This window comes from Phaseolus vulgaris, chromosome 6, assembly GCF_051622355.1.
Source record: "Phaseolus vulgaris cultivar YP4 chromosome 6, ASM5162235v1, whole genome shotgun sequence".
NCBI lineage: Eukaryota > Viridiplantae > Streptophyta > Magnoliopsida > Fabales > Fabaceae > Phaseolus > Phaseolus vulgaris.
In genome coordinates this window covers 23498540-23519030 of record NC_143503.1, presented here as the reverse complement: position 1 = coordinate 23519030, position 20491 = coordinate 23498540, and the positions used below count along the sequence as shown (strand labels likewise).

At 28.4% G+C, this 20491-nt stretch overlaps 3 protein-coding genes across 5 annotated transcripts; 2 read left to right on the top strand and 1 right to left on the bottom strand.

Moving 5' to 3' along the window:
- Window positions 1-1141: 1141 nt before the first annotated feature.
- On the bottom strand, window positions 1142-5674 carry LOC137831402 (putative amino acid permease 7). 3 transcript variants are annotated; one of them, XM_068639068.2, is made up of 8 exons: window positions 5417-5674; window positions 4216-4336; window positions 3895-4128; window positions 3691-3784; window positions 3384-3598; window positions 2950-3083; window positions 2596-2835; window positions 1142-1850 (listed from the first exon to the last, which is right to left on the bottom strand). In XM_068639068.2, the coding sequence occupies exons 2-8, from the start codon at window positions 4292-4294 to the stop codon at window positions 1449-1451; spliced, it is 1398 nt and encodes a 465-aa protein (XP_068495169.1). In that variant the 5' UTR covers window positions 4295-4336; window positions 5417-5674; the 3' UTR covers window positions 1142-1448. The 3 variants fall into 3 exon arrangements, with proteins under 3 accessions (XP_068495169.1, XP_090159611.1, XP_068495170.1); XM_090303485.1 differs by lacking the exon at window positions 5417-5674 and adding an exon at window positions 4476-4731; XM_068639069.2 differs by lacking the exon at window positions 5417-5674 and adding an exon at window positions 4684-4731.
- Window positions 5675-15535: 9861 nt separating this feature from the next.
- LOC137831400 (protein STRICTOSIDINE SYNTHASE-LIKE 11) lies at window positions 15536-16954 on the top strand. Its single transcript, XM_068639067.1, has 3 exons — window positions 15536-15876; window positions 16007-16297; window positions 16411-16954. The coding sequence occupies exons 1-3, from the start codon at window positions 15635-15637 to the stop codon at window positions 16901-16903; spliced, it is 1026 nt and encodes a 341-aa protein (XP_068495168.1). The 5' UTR covers window positions 15536-15634; the 3' UTR covers window positions 16904-16954.
- Window positions 16955-17898: 944 nt separating this feature from the next.
- LOC137831398 (Ribosomal protein L7Ae/L30e/S12e/Gadd45 family protein) lies at window positions 17899-19292 on the top strand. The gene is made up of 4 exons (XM_068639063.2): window positions 17899-18177; window positions 18266-18335; window positions 18418-18523; window positions 18996-19292. The coding sequence occupies exons 1-4, from the start codon at window positions 18045-18047 to the stop codon at window positions 19155-19157; spliced, it is 471 nt and encodes a 156-aa protein (XP_068495164.2). The 5' UTR covers window positions 17899-18044; the 3' UTR covers window positions 19158-19292.
- The last annotated feature ends 1199 nt before the right edge of the window (window positions 19293-20491 follow it).

Here is a 20491-nt window from a genome sequence, read left to right as displayed (position 1 = left end):
ATGCATTTTTAATTAATATATTATTGGAAAAACAAATCACTTATAATTTATACTTGGAAGTGATACATAAATTCCACCAAATTTCAAATAAGTAACTCTTTTGAATTATAGTATTTTGAATGTTTTTAATTGTTTGTTTTTAACTATTTAGAAAAACATTACCTTGTGTTTTTCTATGAGAAAATTTGTGATAAACATTAAAAAAACAACTTAAGAGATGTATTGTAATGTGGTCATTTGTTTAAAAAAAGTTATTTTCTTAAGAGTAGGATAATGAGAATAATTAGGTCGATATATAGGGATTGATAACTTAGCATATGTTAAGTTAGGTAGGTTTTAATTTTTAAATAAAATAAAATAGAATAGATCAAACCTTTTGCATAAGGGTATTTGTTTTTAAAAAAGTTAGGTTTTAAGTTATTAAGAAAGTTACTTCTACCAGGTTGAATTATTTAACTAAATATAACTAACACATTTTATCGATATTGTTATAGTATTTTAAATTATAAATTTATTTATCTCCTAAAATATTAATTATTAGCCTACACAAAAAAAGTTAAGTGCATAACTTATTTAAAAATATATTTGTGTCTTATTTAGAAGGTATATTATAAATTTTAAGTATTTTTTTATTCGGTACCTACATTTGAATAATTATAAGGAATAATTAAGTATATGTTTGTTCTATAAATAATTGTACAAGTTGTATGATTTTATCATAAAATAATACTATATTATTGTTTTAAATTTTAAAACAGTTTTCCAAACTAAATTGGCTGCACTTGAAGAAAAAAATTATGATAGCTACCTAACTTCTGACATCTCGGAAATAATAATAGTTAGAAAGAGTAATTTAATAAGGATAAAGATTAAGCATGGTCCATAAAAAACCATATAAAGGTATCTGCATAAAGTTGCATTAAATTTTTATAGATGAATACGATAATATAAATATATTTCAATTTAAATATGTTTTTTTTTATTTTTACAAAATAATAAATCTTCATTTTAATATTTGTAAAAAAAATGGTCTTTTTTATTTATTTAAAAGTGAAAAAATTCAGTGTTAATATTATACTGCACTATAATATGTGGATATGTGTTACATGCAAAAAAAATCTTTAGAATATGAAGCATGGGATTAATGAGCATTAAATCATAAATTAATATAATATTTTTGATGAAGTACAAGTACATTAACATCAAACTACAAATTTGTTAGAACTGTCCTGAAAAAGGAGTTCTGCATCAACAAAACATGTATTATTCTAATGAGTAATACCACTTTATTTACTTTCATACATTCCCCACAATTGCTTACTCTCTCTGTCTATATCTCTGAAGAACACTAGCATCAACCTTAAACCTTTTTACATGAACATTAGAAAACCATCACCAATCTATAAAATGTAGTAAGCATTTTACTAAGGGGAGTGACATGAAATTTTTCAGCTTAATTTTTCTTTTACAATGCCAACAACTGATCCAACTAAGCCCATTACACTGACAAGAAAACATGCAAAGCTGAATGTTCTGAGAACAATCCATTTTCTACTCCAAGCTGCAACTTTGTGCTGCACAAAGTACATCTCTACAGGGAAGTATATGGCCAATGGCCAGAAGTTTATGGCTCCTAACACTCCTAGAATTTCGTTGAAGTAAGGAAACACGATTGCAACACCAACTGTTGAAATCACATAGGTTGTTCTAAAACAGAACCTAAAAAGGTTTAGCCGAAAACCAGGAAGTAAAGGCAGTTTCACTTTGTAGAAATTGTTCACAAAGCCACTGTTGGGGAATTTTCTTGAAGCCCATCTATCAGCAGTACTATATATAGGTTGACTGTAAACCTGAGAAGAAAACACACATAGACAAAGCACAAACATGAAGAGTTAGATGACATGAAAAAGCTCAAAGAGAGAATATATGTTGATACCAAAACTTTTTCATGCTTTTCAATTGAAGAGTTTCAGTCTTTTAAAATGTGAAAACGTGTGAAGTTAGAAAAGAAACTATTTTGCAGGTTTATTTCACTTTAAATATATGGTGGATTCACCTTTCTTTTATGTGTTTTCTTATTTTAAAGATGTTAGATCACGTTTGGAATGATGGAAGATTGTGAATGATTTGAGTTAAACAGAACCATTCTTTATTTTTGAAACTTACGTTATTAAAAAGGAGCTTGAATTTATAAAAATTGCTTTTTATTAGTAATTTGATTTTATCACCCTTCCTCAGAACAGGTCAAACACAAACAGACAAAGGAAAAATTTTCAATTCAGTGACGGATTAAAATAAAATAAAATTCAGACAAAGATTTGTGTAGTCACAGTTAAAGTTAAAAAGCATAGCATGGCTTTCTGTGAATAACCACATGTTTATGTCAGATGACAGTGAAACTATTTTCCAACTTGTCCCTTCTGATGTTATTTATTTATCTGTGCTTCTCTTACACTGTTGGAATTTTGATTCTCTTATGATACTAATGTTTTTTTGACATTATACAAACACAGAAAGATCATGTCATGTGCAATAAAAAAAGAAGGGATATTGTTTTTGAGACATTTTGTTTTTGATAAGGAATACTAAAATTACCTGATATCCTCCCACCAAATGAATGATGATGCAAACATTAGCAAGGTCAACGAGCCAGAAAGGCTCAAAAAACCCAGACCCTTTCAAAAGGCCTGTTAAGAGATTCCCTGGTGTGTGATTTCCAAAAGCTGCATATCCAAAGCACCCACAGCACAGGTAGAAGAATGTTGTAATGAATATTGCAACCATTGAGGCCTTTTTCATGGTCTGATTTTCTGGTGGAGGAGACTCCAGAGTATCCTTTGGTCAACAAAAAAATTCAAAACCTTGTTTCAGCTATAAGTTCTTTTCTTATTTTTGTCTTATGTAACCCTCAACCCACCCAATTTGAATATGCATGAAACAAAAAGGTACCTGGATCTCAAGAAGGAGAATGGAGTATGGATAGGCAAAGGCAATGTCACCAAGTGCTTGGAAGACTCCCCAAAATTTGTCAGCAACTGTTTGAGTTGGCATTCCCGTCACGCTCCCCATAATTGTTCTATTTTCTGCAAGGTGTAACCAAATTCCTAAGAATCAATGTAGTAGTAGCATGATATGGATTTAGGACTAATATTTTCTTTCTTCACGTTGTTGCTTTAGTTTTATTAAAGATCAAAGCTGAATACAATTTCTTAGATGTTATTAGTGTTGTTTTCCAATCAGAATTGAAGTTTTATTTTAACAAAGGGTACAAAATTATGAGATGAAACTCCAATTTAGATAAGAGAACAACAGCAACATCTAGAGAAGTGTGAATGAGTTTTGTTCTTGTCAGAAGACTTCAAATAATAAAGAATGAGTCTTACTTATGACTGTTGCTATGCCAAGTCCCAGTCCAATGAATGAGTATGTAAAGGACATAATTGCAGCAACAATTGAAACCCATTCCATGTTATGGAGATCCGGTATGAATGACATTACAATTTGAACAACTCCAAACAGCACCATATACATGTTACCGTCAAATTTACAAGGAGCTTGACGCCCTTTCTTGTGATAACAATTTGATGCTAGAATTGCCCTGTGGAGTAGAATGAATAAACATGCTTCATTAGCTTATATGAACTACATCAGAAAAACAAAGGTGGTTTTCTCATTTTATCAGGAAAGTACCCCAGACATGTTGCTGTGGTTAGAACATATGCAATACCAGTCCCATATAAAGTCAAAAATTGAAGGAATCCAGCTATCCATGTTCTTTTAATACCTGAATAACAATAAACACGATTATACATTATTTTAGTTCATTTGAAGTGTATCTATGTTTAACTAGAATCATTGTAGAAGCATGTGAGAAATAGTTCAATGTGTTATTACCAAGATAAATTCTAACAGCATCCATGTAAGAGTAGTTTCTTTTCCCAGTTACAGGATCAGGAGTTCTGTAGCAATCAGACAGGAGGAATGAAGAAATATAGGTGACAATTGCACAACAAAGCAGGGCAACTGGCCCTCCAATCCATCCTAATTGGGAAGTGCTCCATGCAAGAGAAAGAACACCAGAACCAATAACAGCAGTAATGATATGAGCTACAGCACTCTTCAAATTCCCTGGCAGAACATTGAAGGACTAAAATTTAAGATTCAAATTCAAGTATACATAAAAAAAGGATTAGTTTTGGTCCTAGAGAACTTTACCAGTCCTTTTGGCATGTCCATCGTCATCATAATCACCAGTGCCACTTCTAGTGATTTGTAGAGAGTTTTTCCCATCCATATTTATCAAAGCATCCAATTCAATGCAAACTTATGGAGATTCCTGCATGTTAATCCCGTGTAAAGGCTTAAACTAACATAAATAAAGACAAAAATGCTGCTGCTAGTTGAAATCAAAGTGAGTATATATGTTGGGAAACTACATAGTTTTTCCTTTATGTGAAGTGATTAGCCAAATTTACCAAAGTTAGTTGCCCTAAAGAGCATCGAGCACATGATAAGTTGCTGAAATAGTTTAAATTAGTCTTGATTCTGCTAATGAACATGTGCCTGTATGGCTTGTGTTTTGCCAGTGTGTCAGTCTAGGCAGAGTAATGAATAGCGCAAAATTAGACTTAAACTCTTGAGGACGTGTTACCTAACTAGCTTGTGTAAAACAAATTACATTACCTGCTTTCTAGGCAAAGAGGAAGCTTGGGAAAATGTCTTTCTACACTTGGTCCAATGCAGATTGGGTTGAATGTAGTTATAGGCTTGGAGAAAAGATGAGGAAAAGATGCCAAGGCTTACGTAGCTTCTTAGATGCCTCATGATGTGTGATTAGGAGCCAATTATTAAATAAGGTTTTTGGTATGGTAACCTTATATAAACATAATAATTGAGGAATCAGAAGTCATACTCACCAAGGAATTTTTTATGAACCCTTTTTTCTTTCTTACTTTTAGTCTTACATTGTGATCTAGATTGTAAAAAAGATTCAGAATCTGTGGACCAGAGGAGTCAAGTGGGAAGGTTGTGGGGTGTTCTTCAAAAAGACCAAGTGGTAGTGAAAAGTTGAAAACCATGTTTTTGCTGACTTTTGAAATGAAAGCACACCATTAGTTTCAGATCATGGTCACACATCAAATTTGTCCCATGCTGTAATGGAAGTTCATTTCAACTTCTCTATCTTAATTTAGGCCACTTACGTCCAGCATCTTTCACCTCAAGGAACAACACATACAGTTTTAGATTTCTCATTGCAGAGTCCATAGAATCATTGGAGTAAAAGCAACATCTTTTTTCAGTTGAGTCACATCTAGTGTTGAAGTTTCCCTTAGTGTGAATGAATGGAATATCATTATTTGTTTCATCATCCTAACAACTAATGAATGCTACTACTTTCTACAAGTTCAGGACTTACCAAGCTGATATCTGATGAGACACAATGAGAAGCCACAGAAGCAAACATGTTACTCTATTTGCAGCATGATTCTGATGAATTGAAGCAATTTTTGACAGATGGTGCCCTTTTGTGTAAGAGAGTTCACAAGATAGAACAAGATCAGTCCCTTTTATAACCATCCCAGACTTAAGGATCAGGATGAGTCTGTCTCTATGCTATGGCTACTATGCAAGCTCATAACATGACAATTTGGACCGCCAAGAAATTATTGGAACTATGTCTTTTTTTTTTTATAATTTTCAGTAAAACCTTGTAATGTGAGCCAAGAAAATGTCACAAAAATTGTGGCTTGTGATGAAACAGGTTGGTCATGGTGCTCTGACACATGGACCCTATGGTTAATTCCAAGAAAAAAATTTCAAGATGCTGCAAACTTCTTAATATTTTATTTACCTTTGAATGGCAAGGACAAGTGAAAAGAAAGTAGATAATAATAATAAAAAGTGATTCTCAAATATTGAGTGTAACAGATGATTTAATAAAATTAAAATCTTGACTGTTATGCATTAAGAATCTCACCAATAGAAAACTTATATATAAAATGATATATTATTAATTACTTTTGACAAAAAATGATTATTCAAAAACCTTTTTATTAGTGTTTCAATTTTAGTCAAAACCATTTCCACTAATGTTTCAGTTTTAGTCAAAAACCTATCCATTAATGCTTTAACTTTGTAAGGATCAAATTTAATATTATTCAATACAAAACTAGACAATTTATAATATTTATTATATAAATATATTACATTTAATAATTGAATCAATATTCAGACTAATAATATTTATAATAGAAAATTAATGTTGTTTTGATTTTTTTTTAATTTAAAATGCTTATAAATATAGAAATAAATATTTGTATTCAATATTGATTTGAGTGTTATTAAATATAATATTTATTAAAATTAATAATTAAAATATGAATTTATTAAATATAGAACTTTTAATCCTACTTTTATAAAAAAAAAATAGATGAGAAGTCAAATTGCTCCATATAATGCGTTATTTAATCAATAATGTTGAATCGTAAATATATTAGTTTATATAAGTAAATTAAATATTTTTTATAAATATTAAAATAATTTTAAAAAAATCTATCATAAAAATTTATACGAAACTTACTTAGTAAAAATAAAAACTCTAATTTTATATTATTATGTAAACTGTTATCAGTTTTTGGAAACATTAGTGTCACAGTACAATGCAAATTTAAGTTGAAAGTAGATCAATTATTATTAATGAGTAAATATGAAGGAGTATCATAAAATAAATAAATTAGTTAACTAATACAATCTGTTTTTGCTAATGAATTCAGAAATAAATAAAAATAGTGAAAATTGATATATTATTATTACAATAATTAATGACAAAAATTGTATTTTTATTAATTATTAACAATATTAATGTGCAAAAGATATCATTAAAAAGTTGAATGTTTTATTATTATTTATTAATAAGAAAAAATATTATTAAGTGTATATTATATAAATTTCAGTTATAATTAAATAATAGCATAGTATAGTGATGACGAAAACTTTATAAAAAAAAATAATAGCATAGTAATTAAAAAATCTAAAAAATTATATATATTTGAAATTTGTTCAGTTATAAATTTTTAAGAAATACTGTTAAGGAAACAAATAAAAAAATAGGACATGATTTTCACACACAAATATTCATTTACCTCCATGGTATCCAAACCTTTAAATAGACAACTTTCAAAAAATATATTTCAATTTCTTACTAGTTTTGATTATTTATAGTATTAAATTAATTACTTACGGAAATTTAAGATGGAATAGCAAATATTAATAATAATAGTGAGTAAAGTTATAAAAATTAAACTATTTGAATGTAGAAAAAATATAAATAAAAAAAGGTTTGTGACTTCAAGTATTATTTTTTATTTATCTAATTTATAAATAATTGGTCGTGTGATATAAATCTTTAGCAAAATAATTAAAATATTTCTTAATTTGTTATAAAGTATAAATTTATTTACAACAGTTATTGATGGACATATTCTTTTTGTTAATGAAAACTATTAAGTATATTATTAAATAAAATATTTATGATATATTATTAATTAAAACAAAAAGAATGACTATATATATATATATATATTATTTTATAAATATTATCCAAGAGAAGAAAGATGTCAAACGAATACACATTTTAAGAGTTTATTATAATATTACTTCTTAAATTAATAATAATAATAATTAATAATATTAATCAGTACAAAAACTATGAATTAAACTATTTTAAAAATTAAAATATATTATATTAAAAAAATGTGCTGTAATTTTTCTAAAAAAAATGTCAAATTATAATAATCACTTACCTAATTTATAAATAATTAGTCATATACAAAATTATTTTATTTACCTTCTGTTTAGATATATTAGTCTAATATAAAACTTTGGAATACTAATTGTTCGTGAGAAAAAAACATGAATTATTATAATCATTGATGAAAATTTTATTTTTATTACCACTAGTTATTTATTATATTATTAAATAAATAATTTTATGATATATTATTAATTAGAAAAATTAAGTATATATTATTTTTATAAATACTATATATCCTTAAAGTCTTGGATGAAGCTAGATTAATTTAACAATTGACTATAATTTTAATCATATTAAAATATTACTCATAATTATTATTACTAGTGATTAAATATGAATAAATATCATGAATTCAATTAATTTTTTAATGCACATAATTTGATTTAAGAATCAATAATAAAAAATAATACAAATTCATATTTTAGCATTACAATAATTAATGACAAATTTTATTTTATTAATTATTATCAATATTAATGAAAAAAAAATTATTGATCAATAAAACATAGCGAAATTATTTTTTATTAATTGGTAGCCATATTAATCAGAAAGGTATAAATAAGTATAATATAATTTATATACATTTTAGTCAATTAAATAATCATTTAAAATATAGCATGGTTATGATCAGAACATAATATTATCATTATTATTAAAATATTAAATTATGTTTGCGGACTATAAAAAACTGTTGACATGAACATTGTGTGGTGTTTGTTGTTAGTTTATTGTAAAATCTTTAAATAGAAAATAGACATGAACATTGTGTGATGAGAATCCAAATTTTTTGGGTTTTGGTATAATAAATTATTATAAAATTATTAAATAAAAACTAATTTTAAATATTATCAATAATTAGTTGTTGTATTGAGTAAATTATATATTATTTTATCACTACAAGAAAATCATTAAATAAAAATCAATTTTAGAGTAAAAAAATAATTAGTTGTTATATTGACAAAATTATATAGTATTTTAGAGACTAAAAAAACTATTGGTATCTAAATTAGTTTATATTATTGATAAATAATTTCTAAATTGGTATCTAATTATATATCAAGGTTTTAGATACCAATTTTAGAATATAAATAATTGGTAGTTAAAATTTAGGTAGCTAATTTGATACCAATTTATAAACTATTTATCAATAATATAAACTAATTTAGACACCAATAATTTTGTAGTCTCTAGAATAGTATTTAATTTATTCACTATAGAAACTAATAATTTGTTGTCTCTAAAATTAATTTATATTTAATGATTTTCTAATAGTGTATAGATAAAAAAAATTGATATCTAAAATAGTTTTTATTATTGATAAATAATTTTTAAAGTGGTATCTAATTAGCTACCAATTATTTAGATTTTAAAGTGTGTTAAGAGTTCTGAACCTGACATCCACCCAACTTCATCTAAATAATTGGGTTTATCTTCAGGCATTTTAGGTAACTTGCAAAACATTTTGTCTAAATCTTTCTCTTAAAGTAATTCTTTATTTTTATAGTACTCGATCATGGATGTAATAGGATGACTTTTCTTAGTAGGGTAACCTATGACATCATTTTTGGTCCCTTATACTACTTCATACAAGAATTTTAAAGAAGTACATATTAGTGGTCATCAATATTTTCATGATGAAAATCAACCAAAATTTCATTCTATTATTTCATAGTTGAGATCTTGGTTGACCTTGAATGACAATTGGATATTATACACACTTGATAAGGTTCCTCAAAAGCTTCCCACCCGCAAAATCCTCGAAATCCATCTTTCTCCCTATTGTAGTGAGGATTTTGAAGGTATGTGTCTTTTCCTTATTATTACTTTATTTGTTTGATACTAAATTTGCTTACTGTTTCTTTTTCATTTAGATATTATGCATGTCATAAACTCCTCTGGTAAGAACTTTTCAAGTATTTGTGGACTGGATAATTGACTATTACCAATAAAAAAAAGGCTAAAAAGAATCTCGATGTGGTAAACTGAATCTTTGATTGTTGCTCGTTAACTTAACTAAGAAACACAAAAAGAAGGATAAATCATTTTGAAGACATTAAACGAAGAGGTTGTCGTCCAATAGTTTATAATGATGCGCCAACCAATTTTTTTTAGACTAGTATGAATTCATATGAGTCCTTTATTGGTTGTGACTTCTACATTGGATCTAGGTTGAACATTTTGTTGAATTCTTTTATGAAAGAGGTAATTACATGCTAAGTTCCTTCATGGAGTTGCAATCTCAAGCACTAGTGTGGTGTGCATGAGAGCAGTCAAATGCATTGGAGAAATTGAAAACAAGGGTTGATTGACTTTAGGAGTTCATTAATTCATTAAAAGAATATTTGGAGGCAAACTCCTCTATGGGAAACAAAAAAAAGAAAACTCCAAACAAAGAATGTTATATAGGTGTCTTCATGGAAGACTTGATGCTTGCAATAAAAAAGAAAAAGAAAGATATAAGAAAAAAAAATTGAGTTAAGCAATTTAATGTAAACCTAACTTATTGACTTTGATGCATCACGAGGAGTTGATAGCTCGAGACAAGGTGGAGAAAAATATTGACAAGTTTAAGAGATACATTCTTAGCCAACAGAGGAACACTTCAATAAGACTATTGGAAAAAAAAATTATCTTACACAAGATTATTTTAGATAAAGGCAAAATTAATGTAGGAAAAGACATTTTTAATGTATGTTAGTTGTGGTCGAAGACATTTTGAATGAGAGACACAAAATCCTAGAAGATGATGAAGAGCAAGTCAATCTATGTTACAAGAATGGATGGACGATACTTAACATAAATTTACCGTAATTATAATCTTTTAATATCTAAAAATTTGAGTGTTTTAATTATCCTATCATATGATTAATAATTTAAATATGATATCATAGAATAATTATAATCATATTATCAATCAAGATGTTAATTTTTTTTAGACTGAGATCATTCAATATATGTAATGTTACATTTAAAATTTTACTAGACATTAGGACATTATTAAATTCAAAAATCGTGTTGTAGGTGGTTGAGTCTAAAAAATATTATTTCCAACAACTCTTGATGAATTTTACAAAAAATTGTTAAATAAAAAAAATGAAACTTACATTTCACACAACAATGTCAACAACAACCTAACCAAAACAATATTTTAAGAAACAAGCTTTACTCTTAGGTCAAACAACAAAAAGGTATGAGAACAATTTTTTGACTGACAATACAATATAAGTAAGAGGCCAAACCTGGTTGACTTAAGAGAATTTCTTTAATAATTATGAAGTGTGCTAAACTTGACCTTTGACACTGAAATAATTGTTGGGCCCAATGTCTTTGTGGAATCTATGGAGTGTGGGTTTGGGTTAAATAATGCATAGTCTTTTTGGAAGATGACAAAAATAACTAGGGCCCAATAGTACTAACTAAATTGTTTTCTGTTATCATTATTCACCCCAATCTTTTCATTAAGTCCTTTGCTCCTTCTATAATTGTCCTAAAAACCATGCTTCTTCACACCACATGAGAACATGACCTTACACTCTCTTTAATGTCATTATTATTTAACATATATATATATAAAATATTATTTGTATGATGAAAAAGATTAAACCTTTTTTTTAGGTTAAATGACCTTCAAGAGAGAAAAGAAAAAAAAAATATTAGGTTGGACATAACATTGTTTTTGACTCAATGGGTCAATGTTGTGACTTTAATGATGTCATGTTTGGGAACTTTAAATCACAAATTCTAATGGTGTAGCTCAATATTGACTTCAAGCTTTTAATGCTGTTCATGTTCACCTAGGGTTCTTGGATTTGGATAGGAATGAAAAGTTGAATAAGATAAAGTGTGTTGGTTTGGTGTTTATAGTATTGAATTTAGGTTTTCAATATGAAAATGTAAATTATTTAAAGTAGTTCTAGCTTGTAGATTGTGAAACCATGTTTAATTTTGTTCCAGACATACCCAAACAACACAATTAATTTACCTTGATGAAAGATTTAAGTTATACTTATGGAGAATTAACATTTTTTTTCTCTTTATTTGGTGCATTATTTTCTTTATTACTATGCATAAGAATTCATAAAAGTAATTTTCAGACTTTAATCCAAGTATATTATTAGGGTTCCATTGCATATAGGGTTCCATTTCAAGAGATTTTATTAAAATCTTGTGAAGTCATTATGATTACCAAACTGAAAAATTTGTACAATATTCTATTGCCCAAAATGGAAGTGTTCATTACTCATTTTTTGGGAATTATGATTACCAAACTTTCACACTTGTGTTTGAAAAAAATAAAGACAAAATGGGTTTGGATCTTAGTTTTTCAAGTCAAGAAAAAATTCTGAGTGCCTTTGAAAGTGTAACACATTTTTATTAAAATAATTAGCAAGTGACAAGCTTTTTGAGACAATGAAAAAAAAAGACAAAAAAATGAGAATCTTCTTTAGAAAATGAAAAAAAGAAAAGGAATGTCAAAAGTAACTTCGATTAATTCATGCCAAAATTTCAAAGACATAGACTAAATTCAAAGTAGAAAAAAAGAGTGTTAAAATCAACGAAGAAAAAAAAATTCAACTTTTGACTATTTTTTCAAAATTTGAATATAATTTTCTATGCACTATTTGGTTGATACTTACGCAGTAGGATTGGAATTCAGGATGTATTTGGGTTAATTTCTTCATAAATATTTTTAAAAAATATAATGAAAACGCGAATGAATTTTTTAAAAAGTTAAACTTAGTTTATATATAAGATAACTTACTAAAATTCTTTAATATATTTTTTAATTTTTGGCGTATCACTAATTTTACTTTAAATAAGAAATTAATTTTAAAAAATAAATAATATATTAATTAAATTAAATATTATTTAAAAAAATATAAAAAAATTATTATAATTAGTTTATATTATTAATAAATAATTAATTTAGATATTAATAATTTATTGAGTATTTAAAATAATATTTAATTTATTGAATATAGTAATTAAGTATTTTTTATTTTTAAAGTTATTTTTGTTTAATATTAATGTATGTTGTATTTTCATGTATAATAAAGTTTGCAATGATTAAATTCATAATCTCAATTTGAATTAGTGTGCCCAGTTATCCAGTCAATAATAACACAAAATCTAGGAAAAAAAATTCGCAAAATGCAAGAATGAAGTAAAAAACTAAAAAAATATTTTTGATTTTATGCATTGATTCTCTCATCTATATCTCATAATTTTGAGTGTAAAGTGTTTTTTACAAATCACTTGATTTTCTTGGATACTTACACGTTTCTTAAGATCTAACATATTTCTGATTTTATAAAACAAAAATAAATTGTCTGGGTACTTGCATTCAAATCACAAAAGACATTATTTTCTCCCCATAAGTGATAAACCCATTTTAGTTTAATCTCTTATTAACCTTCTAAAAATAGGAGACTTTTGCTTCCTACACCTAATGATTTTAGACCTACACCCAATCAATTTTTGGAATTCCAAAATTACTCCTCATTATAAAATCGAAAATCTAAAATCAAAAAATATATTATAGAAAAAGAATTCTAGATTAAATTTTTTTTAGGAAAACTAAAATCTCATTCCAAAAAAACAATTCCGAAATGTAAAAAATATATTCTGAAAAATAAAATCTCGAAATATTTTGGAAAAGAAATTTTATAAAACTACCGGGCGTATTTTAGTTATTTCAGATCAATGGTTTGGTGCAGATATAAATTTGTTGGGTGCAGAAAATAGTTATCAGAATAGAACGGGTTGGGCTAGTTCACCGTGTTTAGGGCGGACTCACAATTAGCCCACCAAATTTTTGTAATTTTGCTTTTTTATTTTAATATATATGTATACATATTTTTTAAAAGGAATCATATAAATATTGAATTTATTAATTAATATTTTAATTAAGTAAATTTAAATAATTATTATCTAATGTTAAATGAATCTATTATAATTAGTAATTGTTACAATTATCCTATATATTTACATCCATAAATAATAATATAATATAAAAAAATATTTTTTAAAATTAGTTTAATTTTAATTTTTAATTTGAAAAATTTATTTAGTCATTTGAGCAGAAAGATTAAAACCTGGACAACTAAATTGTGGAAGAATCACGAGCCTGGTTATGAGAAATAATAAATATTACTGTTTGAAATTTTTTATTACACAGAAGATGACAAAGGCGATATTCAATATCTATTCTGATTTCTCATGACGATGTTCTGAAAATTATTGAAGATTTATGACTAAAGAAGTTGTATGACAATCATATTAATTATGAAACATGAAGTTTTATATGAGTATTGTAAATGTAAAAAATAATTATAAAGAAAAATTCCACGTGATTAATTAAGTTTTCTTAAAGAGATTAGTTATCTGGAAAGTGGTAGAGATTTTGGACTAATAATATAGTTAAAAATTGTCTTTTATAAAATTTTGTCCCTCCATTCTTGTACTTATATTGTGAAAGAGGAAAAACACAAATTGAGCTGTGTTTAAAAATATTTTACATTTTTTTCAAGTTTCGTTAAATATTTTCTAATTAGATAATAATTTATTTTTTTACCAATAAATGTTAAATGCACTAGAAGAGTATAGTATCTATAACAATATTTGTAATTTACATCCAATGAGCTCTTGAACATGAGCATCATCACAAAGTGTTAATGTTATTTTATCCCGTAATGATATCAAGAGTCTAACATTTAATATTATGAAACATTTTAATTGGTAAGTAATTTTCTGCTAGTCTAACAATTATGTATAAATTGTATTTATTTATTATTTTATAAATATTGTTTAAACATTACCATTTTTATTTATAATGGTATTATTTATAAACTACTTCATGAACATAATTTCAATTTTTTTTTAAAACAACAAAAATATTTTTAATTTTAAAATTATTTAAAAAGTACTAAATATTTTACATTTATTACACAACCTATTTTTAATCCAACTTAAATTAAGATAATTGTGTTTTTTTGTCAAAATAAAATTTAGTTTTAATTTTTTTAATATTATTTATCTATAAAATACAAATTTTCACAATATTCTTATCTACTTCATATAATTTTAAACAATTTTTAAATTATTATTATATACATTTTTTAATTTTAAAAAATATTAATTATTTTTTTTAAAAAAAATCAACTGAATTTGTCAACCAAATTGACAAGTTTAATTTAGATAAAATCCTCTGAAATTGTCAATTTAGTATCCAATTTCTTCACAACTTATCTACACTGAACCTAGTTGATAATTTTAATTAAAAAAATAATGAATTAATGGATTTAATTAATATCGTCTACGTGACAACTTTCGCTCATAAATGACAATTTTCTATTTTTTATTTTTTTTCATTTGCCCATCTCAAACTCACCATTTTGGTAAACTTTAAGAACACTGAGATATAATTAGTTTAACAAGAAAGGCACTTTTCATGAGTCACAACACGAGAAAAAGCTCGTAGAGAAGAAAGTTTAGAGGCTTCATAGAAATGCAATAAAACTACAAAACTAACAATCATCTTTATTTCCCACCCATGCTTCAAATTCACATTTTTCATGCAAAAACTACACATAAGACATGTTCCTTTTCCCAATACTAAATCCATTCCCACAGAAAACCACTAAAGTTTCTCACAGACTGATCTTCCTAAATTCTGTGTTTTGACCAGGGTTGTTACAAAGTTGGGCTCTTCACCTTGCTCTTATTGCATACACTACATTGCACACATACACATAAGCCTATAAATACAGCCACTGAATCCTCAAGTTTTGTGTCTTACATTGATAAAACATCATTAACAACATGTTGTCTAAGATCACAATGCTCATCACTTTCTCTGCAATTTTTATGACATTCCTTTTGTGTTCACCATCAGTGGCTATACTACTGACAAGGTTGCCACTACCGTCACCAACTACAGGCCCTGACTCTCTAGAATTTGATCGAAACGGTGGAGGGCCATATGTAGGTGTTTCCGATGGAAGAATTCTCAAATATGTTGGTCCAAAGGGATTCGAGGAATATGGCTACACTTCACCAAACAGGTGAACCTCAGACATTAACTCAACTCAATGACCACACAATTAAAAACATTCTCACATTACGTGAAGATTATCCTTATATATATATTTTCTTAGATGCATTATTTGATGTTGGTTTGGTGGTCGAATTCAGGAACAAAACATTGTGTAATGGGCTTGCTGATTTCTCAGAACTCCAATCAGAATGTGGAAGACCTTTAGGATTACGTTTCAACCATCAAACAAACGAACTATATGTAGCAGATGCTTATTTTGGGCTTGTAAAGATAGGACCCAATGGAGGGGCACCGATTCAATCTTTTAAAGCTCTTCAACCACAAGAGCATAGTGACAACTCTACTCTTGAGTTTCTGGATGGAATTGACATAGATGTCGACACTGGAATCGTTTATTTCACTCAAGCTAGCACTAACTTCCATTTCAAGTAATCTCAATTCCCTTACACTGCACATTTTTTCATCACTTGGATAGTAAATCAATAAGAAAAATGTTACATATCATAACTCAAGTAACAAATGTGAGACATATTTTTTGCAGGGATGGTCAGGCACTAGAAAACAGTAGAGATAAATCTGGGAGCTTATTCTCACTGGACCCAAAAACGAACGAAACAAGAGTTTTGATGAGGGGTCTTGCTTTGGCATCTGGGGTGGCAGTGAGCAGAGATGGATCATTTGTCCTTGTGAGTGAATACTTGGGAAATAGAATCCAAAGATTTTGGGTGAAAGGGCCAAGAGCAAACTCTTCTGAAATATTCATGCAACTCACAGGAAGACCAGATAACATCAGAAGGAACTCAAGGGGTCAATTCTGGGTTGCAGTGAATGGTGTTTTAGGTCGAAATCCACCTTCAAGGCCAACTATTTTACCCGGAGGAGTGAGAATAGGAGTGAACGGTGTAGTTTTACAGATAAGGTCTCTTGGTCGAGAGTTTGGAAGTGAGGGAGTGAGTGAGGTTCATGAACATAATGGGACACTCTACTCTGGCTCCTTGCGTGCTTCCTATGTTTCCATTTCTACCATTATGTAGTTTTTATGTGCCAACCTCTAACTACACCAATAAACAAATTATTCATCCCTACTTATCTTTTGCTCTTCTTTTTTATATCTTATGCTTCCAAGAACACTCCTTAAAAAATGTGAAAAAACTTTATATTCAAAACATAATGGTCAAATGCTATCAGGAAGATCTCCACTCTTGATAAACTAAAATTATAAGTATGTTATATATTATATTAACAAGTTCAGATTAAAAACCTTATTCATAACGCGTAATAGGCAAATTCTTCCTGCAACCCTATGTTAGTTATTTATTTTATTAAGGTTAAGATGGTAATTTCACAAACCCTATGGTTGCAGATGAAACCACAACAAATTCTTCCTACACCCAGTCTTTTTGAACCTACACCCTATATAGTTTCAAATTTTCTGAAAAATGCCTTCATTTCGAAAATAAAAATTCAAATTTATAAATAATACATTCTGACAAAGTAGATAAAAAAAGATTATTATGTTCTGAAAATAAAAATCGAGAAAAAAAAATCTGCGATACAAAAAAATCATTCTAGAAAAAAAATAATCCAAAAACATATTCTAAAAAAAAGAATTTGGAAAGTATTTTTATTTAAGGATATTTTTCATTTTTTTCTACTGAAATTGGGTACAGTTAATGGTGCAGAAAGTAATTGCCTGAAACAACAGGGTAGGAAGAATGAAACTACCTAACATGAGACTGGGTGTTTTTTTCTGCACCCCAACAGTTTTCTCTCTGCACCTCATCTTTTTCAGAAAAGACTATTTTAATCCTTTTAAAAATGATTTTCAAATTACTCTTTTCAGAATGTTTCTGGAACACTTTTTATGAATTCTAATGGTTTTTTTTTCAGATTTTCTATTTTAGAAACAAATTTTGCTTAAGGAACACCCTATTTTAAATCACCCAAAACTGTCAAGGGTAATTTGGGTATTTCGAAGAATCTGGGGTGCAGGAAGAAAAATACAGGGGTGAAGGAAGAAATAGCCTATGAGACTTGAAGACTGGGCCTAGGTAAACCCAACTAGGAGACTGGCCTGACCCAAACCTGAACTGAGTAAATAAACCCTAGCTACAGGGTTTAAGGGTTCTTCATCATTTTCCAATTGAGAGCGCAGAGAGAGAGACAGAGACAGAGATGGGGGGAAGCGACAGCGAGGTAGAGAAATCGGCGCAGAAGGAGAAGAAGAAGATGCAGGCTCTCGCTCCCATCGCTAAGCCCCTTGCTGGGAAGAAGCTTTGCAAGCGTACCCTAAAACTTGTTCGCAGAGGTCACTTTTTCTTCCGCCATTAGCATTCTAAATCCTCTTTTTCCATGCTTCATCGCTTTAACTATCACTTCATATTCTTTTCTTTCAGCCGCTGAACACAAATGCTTAAAGAGAGGAGTCAAGGAGGTCGTTAAAAGCATTCGCAGAGGCCAAAAAGGGTCTGTTTTCTCCTTCTCTCTTACCCAACTCATCTCTTGCAAAATTCCTTTCCCTAATTTTCTCCTTTTTTCATCATTTCAGATTTTGTGTTATCGCTGGCAACATTTCACCCATCGATGTCATCACCCATGTTCCCGTTCTCTGTGAAGAGTCTGACATTCCATACGTATATGTCCCATCTAAAGAAGTATGTCATCATCACTCTTCTTTACCTTGTTTTTTTTTGCAGGAAATTCAATTGCATGTTTCTTCATGTATATATTATGACACTAATCCTATTTTATCCATAGTGAAATAGACTCAACTCAACTTTTTTTTTTGGAAGAATATGAATTGAACAAGTAAATATTTAACTGCATGATAAGAAGAATCTGCTTTAGCTCAGTTTATGAATTATAAAGATCTTGTTAGTTGCCCCCTGCCTGTTTACTGATCTGAGCCTTCTAGTAAAGGTTTAAATCACATAGTTATACTTATATAGTACTTACTTTGAGTTTTTCTTCTGCAATCTACACATTTTTTTCTCCTAAAGCGAGGGTGTAATTGTAGGAGAAATATGTATATTTTTCTGGTATTGTTGATTAGTTTTCTTCTGTGTTGATGAAATTCCAATTACTGCCCAGTTTCATTTAACTTTTGTTGTTTATATCGTTTTCCAGGACCTTGCTGGTGCAGGTGCAACTAAGAGGCCTACTTGCTGTGTTTTGGTACAGACGAAACCTACAAAGGGTGAATTAGAGCAAGGGGAACAAGAGAAACTAAAATCTGATTATGATCAAGTTGTATCGGAAGTTAATGAGCTTACAGCTTCACTTTTTTGAAACAAGCACACATGTATCTGTACTGTTTGTTCCAGATGGATTCTCATGTGTTGGTAGTGTATCTTAGAGTGAATTGATGTATGAATTTTCTTATTTTCCTTGCTTATCAGTTTTTTATCATATAGTTTACCTTCATTCACTGAGTTCATCCTTTTCCCACGACTAAAGGCTGAAATATCTTGATTGGAATTTAGAATCTTCTCTTTTGTCATAATTTTCTACTATTTTATACAGGGTTTAGGATTTTTTTTCTTTAGCTCGTGAATCTTAGAAGAGAGGATGATTTGCGAAGAAAATGTTTTTGAAACAAGTATTTGATTGTGTTGAATCAAACACTAAAAATTCAGAACAATAATTAAAAAAATAAGAGAATGTGTTTTAGTTACTATATTTGTTTTTATCAAAATTGGTTTTGGTTTGTATTATCAATTATTGAATTACATCTTTCATTTCATTTTATTAATTATTTTCCATATCTTTGCCTTACTAAAGAGAACTAAAGATAATTGACCTAGTGACACTACTCAAATTTTCAAAAGAGGTGCCGTATTGCAAAAAGGTTCATTCAATCTACATGTGTGGGATTTCGAAGAGACTTTTACATCACCACTCTCTACATCTATAACTATTCTTCATCTACAACATCCCAAGTGTCTGCTTTGTTTTGTTAAACACACCATTAACTGTTGTATTATCTTTTAACGATCTTCCTCCTTCGACTTGTTGGCATACACCGAGGTAGACGAGTGCAAATTTTGATGATAGAACATCCACACCAACCTATATCATATTGTATGGTGGCAATCTCAACCATGGTTGTCGAAGAAATAGTTGAGATCTTCCATAAAAACAAAACGCACTGTCGCAACTGATGCAACATTTGAGCTGTGGTTGACAAACATTTACATGCTTATGAAATTGAAAGTATCCATATAGTGCCATCTCATCTTTTTTACAACATCAATGTAATTTATGCTTAAATTTAGTGTTATTATACTCACTGCTATCACTTTGTTCATGATCAAGTTCAAATAGGAAAGTTAATTGTATCTCACGTGTCTTCTAAAGACCAAATTGTTAAAATTTTCTAACCAAAGCCTTAACAAGTGGATGTTGTCAAGAATTTGCGATAAGATAGAAGTCACAAACCATGACTATCTTGAGGGGGCTTATTAGACAACAACAAACAAGTTTCATTAATATCTCTTCTTGTTAGACAATTGTTAGTAAAAGTATCAAAATTGGTGGTGTGATCCAATGGGTCACCTAATAATTTTTCGGGCTATTTCTTTCTTCACCCCTACATTTTGCTTCCTGCATCCCATCATAAATGT

Excerpts from the sequence above, each read along its gene's own strand:
- LOC137831400 (XM_068639067.1), top strand. The coding sequence starts at position 15,635 with ATGTTGTCTAAGATCACAATGCTCATCACTTTCTCTGCAATTTTTATG. Across the intron at positions 15,877-16,006 it reads GGCTACACTTCACCAAACAG|GAACAAAACATTGTGTAATG; the intron begins GTGAACCTCAGA and ends GGTCGAATTCAG. Across the intron at positions 16,298-16,410 it reads AGCACTAACTTCCATTTCAA|GGATGGTCAGGCACTAGAAA; the intron begins GTAATCTCAATT and ends TATTTTTTGCAG.
- LOC137831402 (XM_068639068.2), bottom strand. The coding sequence starts at position 4,294 with ATGGATGGGAAAAACTCTCTACAAATCACTAGAAGTGGCACTGGTGAT. Across the intron at positions 3,084-3,383 it reads TGGCATAGCAACAGTCATAA|AAAATAGAACAATTATGGGG; the intron begins GTAAGACTCATT and ends TACACCTTGCAG. Across the intron at positions 1,851-2,595 it reads ATTTGGTGGGAGGATATCAG|GTTTACAGTCAACCTATATA; the intron begins GTAATTTTAGTA and ends TTTTCTTCTCAG.
- LOC137831398 (XM_068639063.2), top strand. The coding sequence starts at position 18,045 with ATGGGGGGAAGCGACAGCGAGGTAGAGAAATCGGCGCAGAAGGAGAAG. Across the intron at positions 18,178-18,265 it reads CCTAAAACTTGTTCGCAGAG|CCGCTGAACACAAATGCTTA; the intron begins GTCACTTTTTCT and ends CTTTTCTTTCAG. Across the intron at positions 18,336-18,417 it reads ATTCGCAGAGGCCAAAAAGG|ATTTTGTGTTATCGCTGGCA; the intron begins GTCTGTTTTCTC and ends TCATCATTTCAG.